The sequence below is a fragment of the Ursus americanus genome, chromosome 3 (assembly GCF_024610735.1).
Source record: "Ursus americanus isolate L20-20 chromosome 3, mUrsAme1.1.p, whole genome shotgun sequence".
NCBI classification, from domain to species: domain Eukaryota; kingdom Metazoa; phylum Chordata; class Mammalia; order Carnivora; family Ursidae; genus Ursus; species Ursus americanus.
Window position 1 is genome coordinate 47,594,711 of NC_142129.1, and position 20,063 is coordinate 47,614,773.

Consider the following 20,063-nt stretch of genomic DNA (forward strand, 5'->3'; position numbering starts at 1 on the left):
CAAGTGACAGTCCTTTCAGCTCGAGCCCCTCAAGTGACTGCGCTGGAAACGCCCCCAGCATGACAACCCCTGGTGAAAAAGCCTCACGTTGCCCTGGTGCGCACTGACTGCACCAAGGCTACCCAGCCTGGGCACTGCCAGCAGGCATCCTTCGGCTGCAAAAAGAAGTGGAGGCGGCAGTGCTGGGCAGAGATAGCCGGACACAATTTATTCCAGTATCTTGCCTGGGAAGGTGGGTGGAGCGCAGGATGCAGGAATCTCCCACCAGGGCGCACTCAGCCCCAGCAAGGAGGATCCGTGAGGTACTGCCGAACCCCTCAAACACACCACCCCCCATTTAGGGCCAAATCAAACGAAGCCTTGCAAAGGCTTGGTCTGCTTTGCTGAGCAAATCGCCTCGTTAGCCGTTTCCGCTTGACAACGCTGGCGCGGGCGCCAGCCTTCTCCTCTCCGGGTGGCCATCTCCAAACGCTGCTTGGGGAGCGAAAGGGCCCGGCCCTGCGAGGGCTGCCTAGACCTTGAAGTTTGGAAAAACAACAAGAAGAGATTGAAAAGACTCCCTCCCTTCTCCGCAGACACACACGCACCGTCAGGCCGCCGCCACTTCCTGTCTTTGTTTTTCTTCCTCCAAAACATTTTTGGCCTTTTGCATTAGCTGCCGTGGGGTTCTGGGTTGAGGATAAAAGGAAATACATGCTGAAGATTGTTTTTTGGAGATGGCCCTGCGCTGTGGAGCTCCTGAGAAAGAACAGTTCATGGGCAAACAGCCACCAGGGCCAATGTCATAGCCTTGCCCACTCGATCTCTTCAAGAACTGCAACTCGGACTTGGCTTTCCAGGGTGGCCTTAGCACCCGTCAGGTCTTCCCCTGAGCCGGGTGGGCTCACTTCGGCTGTTGGATCTCCTGCAAAGTGGAAGAGTCTGTTAGGCTCAGAGCAAAGTCAAAAGCGAGGAGCTGCAGCTCTGCCTCCCCGGCTTCCCCAGATTTGGTCTAATCCTCAGATCTGCGACCACCCCCAACTACCCCGCCCCCCCCATGCAAACATTCACTCTGCCAGTATATTCCGGGCAAGAGGGGCAGGAGCAGGCAAAGCTGGGAACAGTGCGAAGCCTTGGGGATTGGAGCACCCCCGCCTGTCTCTGCTGGGGAAGTAAAAGCATTCGCCACTCCAGACATTTTCTCTTCCCCTGGCATCAAAAGCCTTTCCCTTCATCCATCTTCACCGCAGCACCCCCATACACCCTCTTCCAGGCTGCGTGTCCCTCCTGGCACCCCGCATCGGTACAGCCCTCTGAACCGCCCTGCTGATCGCTTTGAGAGAGCCTCCTCCACCCTAGCCTTTCCTCGGAAATTTGCCTTTGTCTCCCACAGACACCCATGGCATCCAGACCTGCTGGCACCCTCTCGGCTTGGCTCTCAAGGACATGGGAGGCATCGATCAGGCAGAACAGCATATCTCCCCATACTGACCTTTCTGCCGGGATCCCCTCTCCCTGGCACCTAGGGGGAAACCGATCTAATTAGGAGAGGGGCTGCATGCAGCTGGGGGAGGCGGCCTGGCGTCCCCCGCAGGCGGGCCGCCGCAGCCGGTCTGCTCAGGCACAAGCTGAAGTTGACTGCCAAAACTGCTATAAAACCCCAGGTCTGGCTAGAACTGTTTTCAGTTCTCCTAGACGCCCCCGGGTTCAATTATAGTCTTAAAAGCCCTAATACAAGTGCAAGAATTTGTTTGCCTTCACCCAGGGGCGGGGCAAGCCCCGAAATGGTGGCGCCTTTGTTATGGCAAAGTCACTGAAACCCCTCAAGCATTCCTTTTGTTCGAGGGTCGAGGTGGCGGGGACTGGGTGGGCTGCTGGGAGATAGTTTGGGAAAGCCATAATCAATCCAGGGAACAGCTCAGATATTACTGTTCACAAACCTCTCCTTTTCCCTTTTATATTCTGTCTCCAAGAAAGAGATGCTGTGGAGAAATAAATATTTTGCCTTGTGGGCCGCTGCTGGAAATCGAAGTTTTTTCGCTGCAGGGCAATCCCGTAACTGTAATTCCCAGCTTTAGGAGGTCTCAGGCTGCCCTTCCCCAACAACCTTCCTGCCCACAAGACCTTCTCCCACACCACTGCTGCCCTCTGCACAAGCCACAGTGGACAAACATGTCAGGCTGAAGATGCACAAGTAATTTCAAGTTCAACTCTCAGGGATTCAAGGGGTATGCAAGTTCTTGCAGCAAATCCTGAATTACACCAATGTGCCCGAGTAGGTTGATTTGTGATAAACAACCCTTGTAAAGGAAGGGGGTAGGAGCCACATAAACATTAATGCTAATAAATTAGTTTACTCCACTGCAGAGTAATTACTTGATATTATTGATATTTACAGCTGGCATTCAAATGCAATGGTGGGCCGTCGTTTGGAGAAAATACATAATGAGAATAGTTCTTTTCCAGCGCAATACATGATTAGATTTGTTATTGAGTCAGTTACAGTCAGCTCAGCAATAAATAAATAAATCGATGTTGACACTTAAATACCAAAGATCTTGGAGTTTATACTCTAAATCTCCCCAAGATATATAAATACCTTCGGGTATTTCCTGGATGGGGAAAGGGAAAAGGTTATCCTTTTTCATTTTTCGACTTTCCTTCAGCGACATCCAGCTCCTTCCAAGAAGACAGGTGTGGGGAGGCCTCTGGGCCCCTCCCAGTCCCCGGTCCTGCCTGGCTGCTCTATGCCCTCTTCTTTCACTTCTCCCAAACGTTGGTCATTCGGTCTTGCAGGATGGCAAACCCGATTTTTCACCATCTTAATTTTTTTCTTTCCTCTTCCCTAGAAAGCTAGACTCCTACTAGCAGCTATGATCCCTGTCTCCACCTTTGGCTCAAACCTAGCCCTTTCAGGGTGTTCTTGTCACCCACGGTGCCGGGAGTTTGGGAAGCATGGCTCTTTTCTTTAGCATTGTGTTCCTTCTGTGGGATGAGTAGCAGAAAGGGCGCCGAGCCTTCTGAGCTTCTGCTTGCACATCACTGGCTCTCACGCTTTGCAAGGAAGGAGAGGAGGCGTGTTACCCCTTTCTCAGCCACAGCTCCCTGGCCCTAGCCTCCTTCCTCCTCACTGCCCCCACTCTCTTTCAGCTCTGCAGCTCTGCCGGCAGCCTGGTGGGCCCCCGGAAGGTGCAGCATACCCAGGAAAAGGCTCCTCGGATGTCAGTGCCTCTAAGCAGCCCAAGGCTCGCCTCAACTGCATGGTTTCCCGAGTCCTCAGCTCCAGAAGACCAGGCAGGCGGGCGGACCCGTGCACAGTGGCGCAGCCCCCACGCCTCTGGCTCCGCCGAGCGACTCCGAACCCCCCACAGGCAGCGAGGAGGAAGGGGTTTCTTCAAGGGCAGGGGGTGGAGTGAGGAGGCCGGCAGTGAGGATGAAGTGGAGGTGGATCCCGGGTAAGACGAAGGCCCTTCCGGGACCTGCAGATGCCTGACAAACCGCGGGGGAAGCCGCCCTGGTTGTTGGCGGTTTAGGGACGGAAGGCACTAAAGCGCTTCGGAAGTGACCATGAATGCGAGCATGTAATCAAGTCACCGTGCAAATCGGGCGAGCCACGAGGCAGGCACATCCACGGCTGCGAACCCTGGCCCCGAAGGGTCCGGCCAGAGTCGGAGACAGAGGTGGTTCCCAGAGCAAGCTTGTGGGAGGGGGATAGCGAAGGAGATGCTAACGCGAGCCTCCAGGAGAATAGATTCCAGGACCGCGCACGGGCCACGCAGCGACGAGCTCCCACCCGGCCACCCCCAGCCTGGGGCATCCCTCACCCGGGGAGTGATGGGTGGCAGGAGTTGAGCTCTCTCACCGCCCTCGGCGCACTTGAGGGCCAGGACCGTGCAGCTGAGCACACGCGAGTGGCCTGGGGCGCACCTCAGCCTCCCCGCGCGCCTGGAGGCCCCCCAGCCAACATGAGTTACACCGGCGATTACGTGCTTTCGGTGAGAACACCGAGTGACGATCTGTTGCTTCCCCTGAGGTGGCTACAAAGAAAGGAAGCCGGGGAGGGAGGGGGGGAAAAGGAAAGGGAAAAAAAAAAAAAAAAAAAGGCCCGGACCAGCTCGCAGCTTGTCAATTTCAACATCGGGTCACATGACCAGCACCTCCCTGCTAAGGATGGGGATAGATTTCCACGTCAGCTTACGTCTCCAAATTTCTACTTCACGGATCCGCTTCAAAGAGGCAGCTGCAGTGGAGAATCATGTTAAGCTCGGCTACTGCGGAGAGCCCAAGGTAGCCCAATGATGGATTTTGATGAGCGTGGTCCCTGCTCCTCTAACATGTATTTGCCAAGTTGTACTTACTACGTCTCGGGTCCAGATTTCTCCAGCCTCCCTTCTTTTCTGCCCCAGACCCCGTCTTCGCGCCCAATGACATACTCCTACTCTTCCAACCTGCCCCAGGTCCAACCCGTACGCGAAGTGACCTTCAGAGAGTACGCCATTGAGCCCGCCACTAAATGGCACCCCCGCGGCAATCTGGCTCACTGCTACTCCGCGGAGGAGCTCGTGCACAGAGACTGCCTGCAGGCGCCCAGCGCGGCCGGCGTGCCTGGCGACGTGCTGGCCAAGAGCTCGGCCAACGTCTACCACCACCCCACCCCCGCCGTCTCGTCCAATTTCTATAGCACCGTGGGCAGGAACGGCGTCCTGCCGCAGGCTTTCGACCAGTTTTTCGAGACGGCCTACGGCACCCCGGAAAACCTCGCCTCCTCCGACTACCCCGGGGACAAGAGCGCCGAGAAGGGGCCCCCAGCGGCCGCAGCGACCTCCGCGGCGGCGGCGGCGGCGGCAGCAGCAGCGGCCACGGGCACGGGCACGCCGGCAACTTCAAGTTCGGACGGCGGCGGCGGCGGCTGCCGGGAGGCGGCGGCGGCGGCGGCGGAGAAGGAGCGGCGACGGCGCCCTGAGAGCAGCAGCAGCCCTGAGTCGTCTTCCGGCCACACTGAGGACAAGGCCGGCGGCTCCAGTACGTATAAAGGCAGCGCCCTGCGCTTTATGAAAGGGGAGTTGGAAATCTAGCGCAGCACCGCTGTTAAATTTTTATATGCTGTTTTATAAGCATATAAGGTTTATGAAGGGCCTTTAGGTTTCCCCCAACAAAACTTTGTTATAAAAGGCGGGATCACGTGGCGAGTGCTGAAATTGGCCGTGAAATACCCACCGGCCAAGGCATGCCTGCAAAAAAAAAAAAAAAAAAAAAAACCAAAAAAAAAAAAACCAAAAAAAAAAACCAAAAAAAAAAAAAAAAAAACCACACACACAACTCCCTTTTTCCCTTTTTCCCTTTTTCCCTTTCCCAGTCCCAAGCCCAGCAGCTCGACCCCGCTCGGGGCCAGCTCGGGCTGGGGAGCCGGAGGTGGGCGCCTGTAAATTCCTCCTGCAAGGGCTCCGGGAGCCTTTGATAGCGAGGTAATCCGGAGATTTTTATAAAAGCCATGTGTTGCGTCGGGACTCCAGTCCCGGCCGGGATTCAAAGGCATCGCTGTTTAACGATGGCGCTAGGAGCGTGTTTAACAGATAAAATAGCCCGCTTAGCTCGAGCAATATATTAAAAGAAACAAATTAAGCCAAAGTTGGCCTTTTTATCCAAAGGAAGCCATTTCCTCTGTCGCGGTGGCAATTACGTGCCGCCTTCTGTCCCACTGCATGTTAGTCACAATTGTTATTCAATCTGTCAAAAGCGGGTTTTTTTTTCCCTCCGTCCTGTGAAGTTTTACTGAAAAGGGGAGCAAGTCGAGCCTGCCCGCAGCTTTAGGAAACCCCTCTTCCCTCCACGCTCTCTAGAACAGCAGCCCTGCCCTGCCGCGGACCAGGACGGCTGCGTGGCCTTGGTGCTCTGGGAAGGCCCATGGCAGGGGGCTTCCGCCGCCACCCCGTCACCTCGGGGAAGCCAGGAGGCTGGTCGAGGAGGCAGGAGCTGGTGGCCAGGACTCAGGCTGACAAAAACGGGGCAGCGGCCTCAGATGCTAAGGAGGGCCGAGTCTCAGCCGCCGCCGGGAAAGACAGGGGCTGGGGCCGACTTTCCTGCCTCGGGAACCGGCCGCCCAGGTGCTGGAAGGTGAAATGGCCGCCGGCGGCTGTTTGTTTAGTCTGGCGGGGCTGGAGGCAGCCGGCGACCCCCTCTCGGTGGCTTTGAAAGCCGCTCCTGCGGCACCAACTCGCCTGTTGCTGTAAGGAGCCCTCCTTTCTGCTCTGGGGGCAGCGTGAGCAGCTTCCCTGGGGGCCTATCGAGGGAGCTGGCTTTTATCTGGGGCTGAGTCTCCGCCTGCAGCCTGTCCCCAGCTGGCAGTAGGAGCCTGAACGCAGGGGACTGAGGAGACCTTGAGGGGGCTAGGACAGGGCCTCCAGGTCCCATGGGCCAGCCCTTTTCCTCCACTCGCTGCCCTGGGTTGGATTGCAGCCCCCACACCTGGCTCACTCCCTGCTTCCTTCTCCCTCCACAGGTGGTCAACGCACCAGAAAAAAGCGTTGCCCCTACACCAAGTACCAGATCCGGGAGCTGGAGCGGGAGTTCTTCTTCAGTGTGTATATCAACAAGGAGAAGCGCCTGCAGCTGTCTCGCATGCTCAACCTCACCGACCGTCAGGTCAAAATCTGGTTTCAGAACAGGAGGATGAAGGAAAAAAAAATTAACAGAGACCGTTTACAGTACTACTCGGCCAACCCACTCCTCTAAGGCTCCCGCCAGCTGGAATTGGGTGGGGGGCTCCACACACGTGAGATTGTATGCAGATTTTGCCCTTGACAAGGTCAAGGCACGTGGTGACTTTTGAAGAAAAGAGATGTGCAAAAGAGGGGAGGCTACAAGGAGATGGCCCCTAAGAAGGCGGCCTGGGACTCTCTTGGGCATCTGTGGTTAAGATTCCTAACAAAAATCGGATTTGGGGAGTTGTGCATCAACTAGAATGAATGGTTTGGGACCCCTGGTGGTTCATTCCTGGAGACTGTGGAGCTTTGGGCTGGGTGTGGTCTCCATCAGGACTGGGCCTCCTGCCAAGCGCCCTGGAGATCGACCTGGGCCCAGGACCCTCCACATGGAGCCTGCCCACCCCCAGGACCCCTGCGTCAAGAAGCTATTCAGTCTTTAAACCCAGTTCAGCTTGGGGACAGGAGCAGGAGGAAGGGGGGAGGATTCCTAGATGTCTGGAGTGGGGCTGCTTTCCAAAGCCAATGTGAAAGACGGCTGGACTAAGAGGTGGCTATGAGGTGGGAGAGGGCTGCTGATCCTCGCGGGGAAAAAAATCTATTCCAGGTGGCATTAGCGGCTCTCCACCCCTCCTAGCCACTCACCGCATTGTCCGAGGCCTGAGCTTCTAGCAGTCGCCTCCTGCAGCCCACCTAGTTTTTCCTACCGATGAGGTTCTTCTTCCTGGACTGCCACTCAGGCCTAAAGCCTGGTCGCAGAACAGACCTTTCCCGAGGTGGAAGACATCGAATAGCTAAGAGGCTGCGCCCAGGCCGCTGGCCCCAAGATCTCTGCAGGAAATGCCTGTGGATTGCGGCAGCCTGACAAAGTCTCCACCACACTTAACTGAAGCTTGGATTTGCTCCGCGGAACAGTGGGCCTGGCCAGCGGTCCCCAGCTATGAGGGGCTTGAGTCCCCAAAACACCCAGTCTGGCACCGCACTCTGCCCTTTGCGCCCCAGAACTGAGCTTGGAAGCTTCCGGCAACCTTCCAAGAGCTCAAGAGCGTTTGGAATTATTTTAAAAAGTAAATATTATATTATATTATATCTATTTCCCTGCAGGAACCAAAGCGAATTTTAAAAGATGCAACGTAGAGAGGGAAAAAGATGATGAAGAGAATATTTAAAGGCTCTATCTGTTTACAGTGTTCCACGGTTAAACTCACTCACTGCTAAAAAATATTTGAATGTACGCTTCATACAGGGATGGTGTTCAAAAGACTTGTAAATAAAAGAACCATAACCTATTTTGTTTGGATACTTCTTAAATTTTGCCATTAGTTGATTTCCTTGGGGTGTTGGAGGGGCGGGAAGGGAGTTAGGAATGACCTTTTCAATTCTTGCAATGTTTGGGAAGCATTAGGGGGATGCTCTGAAGTAGTTTGGCCCTCCAGGGTCTGGGGACCTCAGCTGAGAAAGCCAACCACCTTCCCATTGAATTTCCTCTGCCTCCCTGTTTTAAGAAGTGTCTGGTGGCTCTGTTTGTGATGAGTGTTGGCCTGTCCTCCGTTCTCACCCACCACGTATGTCGCAGCATGTATACAGGCGACAGGGCACAAGGAAAATAAAGACTGGAAACTTGAGTACTGGGTTCTGGTGTGACAGTCCTCTTCCTGTTTGCCATTTACTGCCAAATGTCTGCCCCCCATTACTACCCCCCCAAAGGGACAAGTTACCAGGCTCCTGAGGGGGTGGGGAGGTGACTTAGTCAGGATTTTAAGTCCACTAGAAGCCAAGCTTGAGAAGCCAAGGTGACTGGCCAGGTCCTTTGGGGAAGTAGGGGGTCTCAATAATGGGGTATCTCAGGACCTGGAATTGGGGGTTTCATCCTTTCAGACTGGAAAGAAACCTGGGAGAAAGTCCTGGGGCTTGAGATGGTGGCCAATGAGTTTGATCCCAGGCTGGGCTTGCTCACCTCAGGATTAAGAGGCCCGAAGTAGAACCACTCTAGGTGGCCTTGGGGGATCCCCTTAGGAAGATGGAGACCAGTCTGGGTATAAAAAGCGGACTCTCAGGAGCCTCTATGGACACTCTGTCCCAAGCTCCCAACTGAGGCTGCCTTTTCCCTTTGGGGAAAGAAAGATGCCGGTTTACTCTTTTGTTTCCTGCCTTTGAACTTCTGCCTTAAATTTGGACATCACCCATAACCTTGAGGGGCAGGGCGGAAAGGACAGAACCTTTTGTTGCCCACCCCCCACCTCTACCCCCACCCTCTCCCTAGCCACCCAGGCAGGGCCAGAGCTGCAGAGAAGATCAAATTTGGAGAGAGGCCCCAGACCCCAGACCCTGCTTTGTTTATTTGTGTGTTTGTCTATCTGGCGAGACTGGGGAAATCCAGCTCAAAGGGGAATGGGACAGCCCCCCTAGATAAATGTCTAGGTTGATGAACAGACACACGGAGGTGAACAACGGCTCTCCTGGGGGGCAGGGAGGGATGGGCAGGGAAGCCTAGGGTTTAAGGGAAGACTTCCTTTGGGACGGTTAAAGATTAACCAAAGTCTTGCCAGTTGCTAAAGAGAGTCTAGCCAGGAGGACTGTTGGCCGGCGGGCGGCGAGCGGGCGCGGGTTTGATTTCTGAGCCCTATAAAAGCCCATCCTCCGATGGCTGTGACAATGTGGTCGTAAACCCGTCCGGGGCCGGCCAATTTGCATATTTGGAATGCGCCGCTATAAACCCGGCTGGGGTTTTGCAGCAATTTCTTAGATGTAAAAATGAGATCTCTTTAGCAGCGGGCTGGGCACATTCTTTCCCTCTGTCTGTGCCTAGAGCCTGCTTCCCTCTCCCGGCTCCGCGCTGAAGTTCGGGCCGGGTCTAGTCGCTCAGCCGCCACGAGATGGCGCACGTCCGATCAATGTCAAAGCCGCCGGGGAGCCGGGAACCCCAGCGCGATTCTTGGCCTTTGTTCGTTTCTGATACTAAGAGCAGCACGTTACATTATTTCACTTGTCCCGCTCCCCTTAATATCAAAATAAGGGGAGGCTCACCTTCAAGAAGTAATTGGTGTTGTAATTTAAAGCAACGCGCCTTCTCTAGGCCTCGCAGGCGTCGCGCCGCGGAGAAGCCTGCTGTCCCTTGGCAGTGATTTCGGAAATGTGTCAAGGTAAGAGGCCACAAGTATAGCAATTTCAATCTGGCTGAGTCGGGAGTGGGGAGGTGGCCGATGTCAGAGCAGGACTGGGAAAAGTGGCTGGGTTTGTGCGCTCCGGGTGACGCTAGAGGCGCTCAGCCCACCCCCCTTTCTCCCATTGCTCCCTAAGGTTGGAAAGCAAGGGGAGGCCTAAGTGGAAAAGTTGACGATTTTAGCTCTTTGCGCCAGGAATTCACCCAACACGATCTTTCAATTTTGTAGAAATATTCAGAATGGGATGAGTCAGGGATGGGGGGCATCCAAGAGAAAAGGGCTCTGGCTGTGCTGGGATGGGCGTTGTGGTGGCAACAAAAAGAGAGAGGGAGAGAGAGGAAGAGAGAGAAGGGGAGAGAGAGTGAGACAGACCGCGGGACTGGGCAAAACAAAGTTTCTACTCTAAACAATGAGATGGTGGTCAGCAACCGTGGCTGCTGAGGCGGGCTTATTCCCTAGGGCAGACATCCGGGAGGTCTCTGGTTTCCTACTAGGTGCGGTCTCTAGGTCTGCCCAGCAGCCTGGGGAAAACCTTTGTTCTGAAAAAGGCCAATTCAAAAAAGTCGCATATGATTTTTGAGGCTTCCAGAGAACCTGTATTTGCTTATTTGGAATGTACTACTATAAACCTGGCTGGGGTTTTGCAGCAATTTCTTAGATGTAAATATGCGAAATTTTGCAAAGATGCAAAAACTATTGGTATATACCTATACATTTTCAAAAGCAGGCACTGAGGATAAACTCTGATCACAATCTCTCCATCAGGGTTGTCACAAAACAAGTTTTAAATACTCATTTCACGTACCACTTCAGAGGCTAGATTCAAATTTCCTCTTTCCTTATATTTAAGTTTTTATTCCAATATGTTTTCACTAGTTTCTGGAAATCGCTGTTTTCACAAATATACAGTGCATGGGTGAGTGGCAGAGGGAATCTCAGAGAAAATAGGTGCAGCCTGTGTGCCTCTGTGTGTGTGTGTGTGTGTGTGTGTGTGTGTGTGTGTGTGTGTGTAAATCCTGCCTATCAAAAGTCACTAGTCTTTGTTGAGCACGGGCTCCCAAACTGCCCAAAATAAGGCAACTGCAGGAACCACACCGAGTGGCACCCGCACCGCGCTTTCTGCAGCTTGAGCCTTCCCTAAAATCCCAGAACCACCTCCAGTGTCAAGGCCAGAAGAAGTTTATTATGGACAAAATTAAGGATATTGAAATTTAGGGAGTGTGTGAAAAGGCCCCAACACTCCCCCATCAGGAGAGAAGGGCCAGTTTACTGGTTGGATTTAGAGAAAAATTTAAAGCGGGTTGTTTAGGGATAGAGTGCACCTGATTAATTCAAAACAGACACATCAAATTTCCCTGGAAATGTTGCCATTCTTAAAGATGAACAAGAAAAGAACATCGTGGCTTACAAAAAAATTTTCTAACCAGACAGTAAATGTGAGAATCAGAGAAGTCCAGAATTTTTGTGAAAGTGGGTATGTGAAAGTAGCGTTTACTTTTCTTCTGTGAGGCCGCAGCCCAACTCCACAACCGGTCAGATAATTCTGAACGTGGAAAGCACTGAGAACGACTTCCAGATACAAACTGTTTACTGGCTATCCCCATCTCAGTACCTAGTATTTTTCAAAAGAGGTGGGGGTTTAGGGTAGTAACGGTTGGTTCTTTCTCGTTTGCAAGGGCCTACAGAAGGAGAAATCCGCTATCTGGTGAAACGCATCGCGATCCTCGCCAAAGGGCTTAATTCCACTGGCCTGGCGTTTACTTAGGCTCCATAGCCTCTAGCCTCGGGCAGGGGGAGCGTTATAACCCAGGTAGAAATGGACGATATTTACTCCTAAATAAAACGTGGGCCTTGGGGGCTGCACATAACCGCTACACAGGCCTGGCTGAAGGAAGAAGGCACAGAGAGTTTTAGGCCAAAGGCATCCTAAGGGGGACAGAGAAATTCAGCAGCTGGGAGGGAGGGCGAAAGGGAGAGAGGGAAAGATGGCAAATGGGCTAGAGGGAAGACAGTATCCAGGAGCCGACCCATGCTGCAACTGAATCGCTTTTCTTAATCTCTGGGGATGGGGAACCTCGGGAAAGCCCTGGCGATCGATAAACCGAATATTCTACTGAGGAAGTTAACGCCTCGTTGCTACAGTCTAGGGAGTGCGGAGCCTTGGGGGGCGGTCAGGGATGCTGCGAGCTCCAAGACCAGTTGAAAGGGCAGCAGCATCTAACTTGAGTTTCTGCTGCGTGGATATCCTCTCTTCCGAACCAGCGGCAGCAGGCCAGTCTGCGTCCCAGGCGTGCGAGCAGGCTGTCCGTTCGCTCGCGGCTCGCCAGCCCCTGTGGGGGTGGGGCGGCAGTCCTGGGCCAGAGAGGAACTCTCACACCAGCTTACACACTCTTCATCATCCTCATCTTTGTTTTTTTTTTTTTTTTAAGCAAGAAACAGCACAAACTCAACATCCCATTTGGTTTATTACCAGGGGAGAAAAGAGGTTGGAGGAAAACATTCGGCTTTCCCAAAGGTCAGTGAAGACCCAAGTGCCAATGCCATGGTCTGCGAGGCTGCAGTGGGCCTTCCACCTCCTCTAAGTCCACAGCCAAGGGGCCTTCTTAAAGCAGATTTAGTACCAAGCTGGTTGTTTTCACCTTGGTTGGCACCTGCATGCTCTTGGATCCCAACCCACCTAGAAGCCCTTTTGGTCACCCTACAGGGCCCTGACCAGACTGAGCCTGAGCTGCCTACAGCCGGGTACCCGGCTTGTCTTACCAGTCAAACTGGCAGGGTTGCTGAATTCCTGAGAGTCCTGGAACATTCTGGAGGGCCCAAGGAGAAGGATGTGCGGAGTCTGTGAACTCCTTGAAAATGATGGGTCAAATTATGGGAATGCCCAGATGTGCATTTTTCACAGGATAAGAATCAGAGCTTGGCCTTAGCTTTTCCAAGGGGCCCTTTAACTTTCAAAAAGAAAGATAGGTTCAGATCATTGACTTTCATTTTATTTTTCTTAGCCTCTGCCATCTCAAGCAGTCTCTCCTATGGCCACTGGCCCTTTCCTTCCCAACATACAGCCTTGGGAAGCTGCTTTCTACTTTTAGTGTGGGAAGGAACCAAATCCTGGCCCAAAGGGCCTGCTGGGACTCATTCTTCTCAAGGACCCCTCTCCTGTTCTTGGGACTTACTTCACACTCTGCAGAGCTTTCTTGATTGGCATGGACAGTGCTAGGGGGCAAAGCCCCCTTCTCGTGAAGTCCTCAGTTCTGTGGCATTTCCCAGTAGCACTGCTGAGTGCAACAGTCCCCATGCGTTCCACCTTCCTGGAGAGCTGGATAAGGACCAAGCCCATCCCGACAGGGGTCCTAGGTTTCTTTGCTCTGAAGCTTTTCCCTATTCAAGTTTGTTGGCCTCTGGGCCTAGCCAGGTTAGAATTTGCCTTGGCCTTGTTCCCGGGAAGGAGGTAGGGAGTGAAGGACAGTTCCTGATCTCTCCACGCAGACTTGATTCGGCTGCGGCTGCTACTGCGGCCTCAAGATCTTGTTGGATTGGAGAGAATTGCTTCTCAGACTCTCTCCCCTTCTCTCCCCCTTTCTTTTCTCTCCCTCAGGCCTTCTCTCCTTCTCTTTCTCTCCATCTCTCTCCTCTCTACCCCAGATGCCCAATCCGCGGAGCCAGTCACCGCGAGGCACAGGCCCGTTAGGTGGAAGTGGCTGGAGCGCCGCGCAAGCCGTGGCACGGCCGCCCGTGCTGCGCGCCGAGCAGCCACAGCAGGCAGAGACCAAAACCGCTTGCATCTCAGAAGCCAGCGTCAGGGCTCTTTCGCCAGCTCTCTCGTGTACTCTCTCTGGGTCTTCTACGGCTCGGCTTCCTTCTCGGACTGGGTTCACAATGGGAGGAACAAGGCCAAGTGCCTGGCAAATCAGCCGGGATGCAAGGGTCTCTCCCCGCTGTACGCAGAGGCCTGAGCGGTCTGCTTCCTGGGATCCCGACGCTCAGCAGCCCCAGTCGAGGCCTCTGCAGGGGCTGGAGCTGGTGCGGCAGGCGGGCAGGCCTGGGGCATCCTGGAGAGCTGTGGTCCACAGGCCTGGGGCAAGGCAGCGACCTCCTGGGCTCCCCTGGATCCGGCCGGAAAAAGGTCGCATTTCCTGAGATACATATGAGGCCCACACGGGGGCTAGCGCCCTGGGCCAGCAGTTTCCAGTTGACTAAGAGCGCGTCCCTACAGCCAAGGAAGAAGGAGGCCCTGGTGTTTGCTGAGCAAAGGGCTTGGCCTCCGAACGCTGCTATAACTGGGCCACGAGCCCAGCCCAGCCTTGCTGGGAACGGATTTCCTCACCGCGGGCCTCGTTAAAATGCGCACACCGCGGGAGTGAGGGCTGCCCCAGCCGCGGGTTTGCAGGGGAGGGGGAATAGGGGAGGGGACGGAGAGGCAGGAGTGTGGTGACACTGGTTCTTGTCATAACCTCTGAGAGCTTGAGAATGCCAAGGCTAAAGGGAGAGTTTGAGGCAGAGGTGCCCATCCGCCGCCCCCTCCTCCAAGTCTCCCCCTCCAGGTCTTCGTCTCCGGTCAAATCGAAGACCCCAAGAGCAATGTTTCTTTCACTTGCCTGAAATGGCGTATGAGCTTGGAAGCTACCGGGGTGATGGGGCTGTGGGGTGCCTGGATCTGGCTCTAACCTCCGAATAGGGGTAGGAGAGTCTTTCAGCCAAGGTTACCAGTTGCTTCCACCACCACCACCACCCCCAACTCGTTCAGCTCACCAGGGTCAACCGACAGGAGCTGCAGAGAAAGCAAGCCAGGTGAGCACACCGGAAGGAAAGATTCTAACCCGATCAACGACTGGCCGAGGAAAGCGTAAAGGGCTGAGAAGCCAGGGCATTACATTTAGGGGAAAATTCTGTGTGGGGCGCAAGAAAGAAGTGGCAATAGCCTGCTTCCAGCGTGCGCTGGATCTCGGACACTCTAAGGGTCTTGGTGGCCTGAGGGCCAGGTCCGCCGCTTTGGGGAGACAGCTCCAGGTCCTGAGCTGAAAGGGAAGCCTGAGGCCCCGACAGGTCCCCTTAGTGGTCAGAGTGCCTGGAGGGCTAGTGGCTGATTCCGAAATAAGAATGGGGAGCACCTACGGCGGGCCGGGGTGCGCGCCGTAAACACCCCACTTGTTAACTGCGTGGGGGCCCAAGGGCCCTTCAAACGGACCCCGCAGGAGGGCTCACGTCCGAGCGTGGGCGGGGCTAGTCCAGGGGCCAGGCCCCCCACTAGCCACGTTGGGGCAGCCCCCACAGCTCCTGGCCATCGGGCTGAGGTATGGGGTGTGCGTCTCCCGGCCCATCAATACAGATTACATATTTATATCAATCGTGGGCTCAGAGGGCGCCCTCGGAGAGCGGCCCCGCGCCTACGAAACCAAACTGGGAGTGGTCGCGCGGAAACTCTGGCTCAGGATTGGCTGCGGGCACCCGCCGCGGTGCGGGGGGATTGCTAATCGTATTCAGCATGTTTTGCACAAGAAATGTCAGCCAGAAAGGGCTATCTGCTCCCTTCGCCAAATTATCCCACAACAATGTCATGCTCGGAGAGCCCCGCCGCGAACTCTTTTTTGGTCGACTCGCTCATCAGCTCGGGCAGAGGCGAGGCTGGCGGCGGTGGCAGCGGCGCGGGGGGCGGTGGCAGCGGCGGCTACTACGCCCACGGCGGGGTCTACCTGCCGCCTGCCGCCGACCTGCCCTACGGGCTGCAGAGCTGCGGGCTCTTCCCGGCTCTGGGAGGCAAGCGCAATGAGGCGGCGTCGCCGGGCGGCGGCGGCGGCAGCGGGGGCCTGGGTCCCGGGGCGCACGGCTACGCGCCCGCGCCTATAGACCTGTGGCTGGACGCACCCCGGTCGTGCCGGATGGAGCCGCCCGAGGGGCCGCCGCCGCCGCCACCGCCCCAGCAGCAGCCACCGCCCCCGCCGCAACCACCCCAACCCCCGCCGCAGGCCACCTCGTGCTCTTTCGCGCAGAACATCAAAGAGGAGAGCTCCTACTGCCTCTACGACTCGGCGGACAAATGCCCCAAAGGCTCCACCGCCACAGCCGAGCTGGCCCCCTTCCCGCGGGGCCCGCCGCCCGACGGCTGCGCCCTGAGCACCTCCAGCGGGGTGCCAGTGCCCGGCTACTTCCGCCTCTCCCAGGCCTACGGCACGGCCAAGGGTTACGGCAGCAGCGGCGGCGCGCAACAGCTCGGCGCCGGCCCGTTCCCCGCTCAGCCCCCCGGGCGCGGCTTCGACCCGCCACCCGCGCTCGCCTCCGGCTCAGCGGATGCAGCCCAGAAAGAGCGAGCCCTCGATTCACCGCCGCCCCCTACGCTGACTTGCGGTGGCGGCGGCGGGGGCTCACAGGGCGACGAGGAGGCGCACGCGTCGTCCTCGGCCGCAGAGGAGCTCTCCCCAGCCCCTTCCGAGAGCAGCAAAGCCTCGCCCGAGAAGGACTCCCTGGGTAAGCAGGGCGCGCCGAAGGGCCGCAGTCAGGCGGGCAGACAGGCCGACCCAGAGAAGGGAAAGAGCAGAGAGCCGGGAGTCCGCGCAGCAGCCGGCCGGCCTTGGCCCAAGCTGCAGGCAGGCTGACCTTGTGAACTTGCTTTTTAATATTTGGGCGTGGGGACGCAGTAAAAATTCATGTCCGGCTTAGCGCCCCACACCAAGACGTCCCCCGCGCTGGCCTCAGCTCACCCCCATCGGGGGCGAGGGCATGGACGAGCAGCCCCCCTCTTGTGCATGCCTTTCTCCGCGGTCCGGAGCACCCTGAGCAGTGGTCTGGGCCCAGCCTGCAAGGCGCGGCCCGCGCGGGGGGAGGGGGAGGGAGGAAAGTGGCTCGCCCGCAGATAGCGCGGATGTTTGTAAGGCATCCAAAATAAGCAGCCGCCAGCACCAATAAATAAGCCCATTAACCGGCGAAGTTCGAGTTTACGATCCCCCATGCTTTTTTCAAAGTTGCTGGAGGGGCGGGAATCCTCCTTGCGGGGAGAAGAAAAGGCAAATCCCGCCGGGTCGCCGGGGCCCCGAGCTTAGAGTCAGAGAGGGGCCATTTCGCTTCCCCTGGAACTCGGAATCGCCCAGACTGCACGTCCCTGGCTCCTGGAAAGACGTGAGGGACGGCCCTTGACCCCGAATCAGTTTTTGGTGCCTTCCCCGTGTCGCAGCTATGGCCTTGTTCCTCTCCTCATTGGGCCTTAGGCAATCAGGGTACGGGAATGGGACAGAGCCACGCTGCCCTCCTCCCTTCCAAGGAAGCACCCATGCCCCCAGTTTGGGGGCTGCAGGAAATGCTTGTCTGCCTTGGGGCGAGAAGCAAAGAAAGGCGTTAAGTTCAAGATATACAGCCTGCCCTCCCAGGCCGTTCTGTCTGTGAGCCGCCGACAGCTTTGTGCTAAAACAGGTGTTTGGGGAAAAGTGGAGGAAAATGTAAACTGGGAGGGTAGGTGTAGATTGGAGGCCCTCTCCATTTTGCCCATGCCCTTAAGAGGAACTGCTCTTCCCGAGCAAGCTAAAGGGGGTGTGTGTGTGCAAAACTCTCTCTGTGTGACTTAGGGCATCCCTCTTATCGCAGAGAAGTCCCAAATTCACCCCTACACATAGCGCAGCCTGGCCCCGATTTAACCTTCTCTTCTTTATTCTCATCAATGCTAGGCAATTCCAAAGGCGAAAACGCAGCCAACTGGCTCACTGCAAAGAGCGGCAGGAAGAAGCGCTGCCCCTACACCAAGCACCAGACGCTGGAGCTGGAGAAGGAGTTTCTGTTCAACATGTACCTTACTCGAGAGCGGCGCCTAGAGATCAGCCGCAGCGTCCACCTAACGGACAGACAAGTCAAAATCTGGTTTCAGAATCGCAGGATGAAACTGAAGAAAATGAACCGAGAAAACCGGATCCGGGAGCTCACAGCCAATTTTAATTTTTCCTGATGAAGCTCCAGGCAATGCCGTTTTTTTCGCTGCCAGAGAGCCGTTCTCCTCCCTCTGTCTTCGGCCTCTGCCCAGGAACTCGCACCTGTGCCGGAGCCCCATTCCTCCCTCCCACACTCGCCATCTCGCTGGCCGTTACATCTGTGCAGGGCTGGTTTGTTCTGACTTCTTGTTTCTTTGTTTGCTTGGTGCTGGTTTACTTGTTTTCTGGGGGAAAAAGCCATATCGTGCTAAATTTCTATAGAGATAAATATTATCCTCAAGTGTTGAGTGGTGACTGGGCTGGTTTGCCGTCTCGGGGTTCCTCTGCTGGAAATGGCTCCTGTCCTCCCGGTGGAGCTGGTTTCCTGCGGGGGCGGGCAAACCTAGCCGGAAGGCCGAGGTCCCATTGTAGGTGCTGAGGTGTCTGGCCTGAGGTCAATGGTGCAAGGAGCCGCCACCGGGCTCGCCTGCCTGGAGTGCTGGGCTGTGTTTAATCAGGGGACACAGGCCCCTGGGTTTCTTTCTTCTTTCTTTCTTTCTTCCTTGGCAAAGAGAAGGGCTTACAAGCATGGACACGCAGGCTGGCAAAAGGGCTTGGCTTTGGCTGATCAGAAAATTAAGAGTCAGAAAGATTAATCTTTCCTTCCTCTGTAAGATATCCCAGCTTTAAACGGGGGGAACGACCAGGGGAAGGAAACGTCTCTTCCAGTTTGTGTAAGGTCTTGCATTGTGGGACTAAATTCTTTCACTTACCTCTGAATTTCCATATCCTTCTGGCTGTAGATAAATAATCTAATATAGTTTTGTTTATGCGTGTGGATTTAGTGGGGGGTTTTGGTCATTAAGTAATTGTTACCACTGGTAACACGACAAGCACACCACAATTCTCCCTATCTTGTGGAGAGTTTTCTTTCTCATTTTCTTTTTTCTTCTTCCTCTTTTATTTTTTCCTTTCTAAAATTCACAGAATCCGAGGAGGGCTGGGCAAGCGGAATAGACTAGAGAAGGGAGACATTGTTTGGGTTTCCTTTATACTGTGAAGTTACATGCATAAAAGGGTCAAACCTGTAGGTGCAGAAAAAGAAAAATTATAAATACAAATCTGTATAAATGTCTATTATGAAAAATTGCCAATCTTGTTTTATGCAAATGCATTCTATCGTTATTATAAATGTTAGTTCTAGCTCTATTTACTTCTAATCTTAAATCAGAATAAATTAATATTGTAATGCTGCTGTGCGTGGAAAAAAAGACGATGTTTATGTTCTTATAGAAGAATAAAAGCTGTGGAATGAAGCTTTTTAATTTTACCTCTTTTTTTGACTTCTTATCTTCACCTTCCACTTTATCCCGTTCACCACTTTTACAACAGGAGGACTAGCCCGCGCCCCCTGCAATTACTTTAGGCATCTATTTAAATATTACCTAGACGGTCGTAATTTGTCTGGGCCCTACAGCCCTGGTGCCGTAAGGTTTGTCGGCTTTTGTTCAGTTTTATGACTTGCTAGTATATCTGGATTGTGGCTGTCTTGGACCAGTGGTTTCAGTTGAGAGGGGAGCTGCATAGACAGAGGAAGCCAAACAGGATTTCTTTCGGGAGCCCCAGGGAGGCTCGCAGAGGCCGGTTGTTTTGTGGGTCCCCTGGTCTTAGATGACCCCAGCCTAGAAATCCGGGGCGCAGTCTGGGCCCAGAGCGCGTCACTAGCGTCCGCGGCAGCAGTTAGGTAGACTGCTGCGGGCTGCGAGCCCCCCTCCCCCAGCACGGCCTCCCCCACCTGGTCGCCCTCCGCGGGGCCACGCGTTTCCTGCTCGCGGGAGGTGGGGGGGGGGGGCGACGGTAGGGGGAGGGGGCGCGGGAGCGCGCGCCCCGGCTGGCTGGCTGGCGGGGAGGGAGAGAGGGGGAGAGCGAGCCGCGGGGAGCGAGCGCCGGAGGCCGAGACCAGACAGGGAGCGGGGCTCGGTGCCGTCCCCGGCACTTTTGAGTCGCCCGGGGCTCCCTGAGAAGCAAGATTTGGGAAACCAGCACGCACACTGCTCGCTCTCCTTTCTTCTCGCTTTTCCCTCTCCTTCCATTTCCCTCTCTCTCCTTTACCTTCCTTCCCCCTCTCTCCCAGGTTTACCTTACCGGGGCCGGTGGCTTCTCCGTCCGTGATGCCTTAGCGGCAGCGCGGGGCACACTGGCAAACCGGGCGCAGGTTGGCAAGGGGCCGGGCCGGGCGCGATCGCAGGGTTCTCCCTTGGCTGCGGCGGTGGCTGCGGCAGTGGCGGCGGCGGAGGCGGCAGCGGCGGGCGAGGCAGCCCCGCGCGGGC

At 55.4% G+C, this 20,063-nt stretch overlaps 2 protein-coding genes and 1 long non-coding RNA gene across 4 annotated transcripts; 2 read left to right on the forward strand and 1 right to left on the reverse strand.

Annotated features, from left to right (window-relative positions):
• Positions 1–180: 180 nt before the first annotated feature.
• LOC123789134 (uncharacterized) lies at positions 181–7,463 on the reverse strand. The gene is made up of 3 exons (XR_006778687.2): positions 7,326–7,463; positions 6,492–6,629; positions 181–904 (listed from the first exon to the last, which is right to left on the reverse strand). It is a non-coding gene; the product is annotated as an uncharacterized LOC123789134 (long non-coding RNA).
• On the forward strand, positions 3,983–7,331 carry HOXA11 (homeobox A11). Its single transcript, XM_045792969.2, has 2 exons — positions 3,983–5,001; positions 6,479–7,331. The coding sequence occupies exons 1-2, from the start codon at positions 4,275–4,277 to the stop codon at positions 6,709–6,711; spliced, it is 960 nt and encodes a 319-aa protein (XP_045648925.1). The 5' UTR covers positions 3,983–4,274; the 3' UTR covers positions 6,712–7,331.
• A 1,985-nt stretch (positions 7,464–9,448) lies between the features above and the next one.
• On the forward strand, positions 9,449–19,063 carry HOXA10 (homeobox A10). 2 transcript variants are annotated; one of them, XM_087860953.1, is made up of 2 exons: positions 9,449–9,823; positions 17,497–19,063. In XM_087860953.1, the coding sequence occupies exons 1-2, from the start codon at positions 9,814–9,816 to the stop codon at positions 17,769–17,771; spliced, it is 285 nt and encodes a 94-aa protein (XP_087717079.1). In that variant the 5' UTR covers positions 9,449–9,813; the 3' UTR covers positions 17,772–19,063. The 2 variants fall into 2 exon arrangements, with proteins under 2 accessions (XP_087717079.1, XP_045648926.1); XM_045792970.2 differs by lacking the exon at positions 9,449–9,823 and adding an exon at positions 14,655–16,306.
• Positions 19,064–20,063: the final 1,000 nt, after the last annotated feature.

Coding starts and splice junctions, on each gene's coding strand:
- HOXA10 (XM_045792970.2), top strand. CDS start 15,343: ATGTCAGCCAGAAAGGGCTATCTGCTCCCTTCGCCAAATTATCCCACA. Junction 16,307..17,496: donor GCCCGAGAAGGACTCCCTGG/GTAAGCAGGGCG, acceptor CATCAATGCTAG/GCAATTCCAAAGGCGAAAAC.
- HOXA11 (XM_045792969.2), top strand. CDS start 4,275: ATGATGGATTTTGATGAGCGTGGTCCCTGCTCCTCTAACATGTATTTG. Junction 5,002..6,478: donor GGACAAGGCCGGCGGCTCCA/GTACGTATAAAG, acceptor CTCCCTCCACAG/GTGGTCAACGCACCAGAAAA.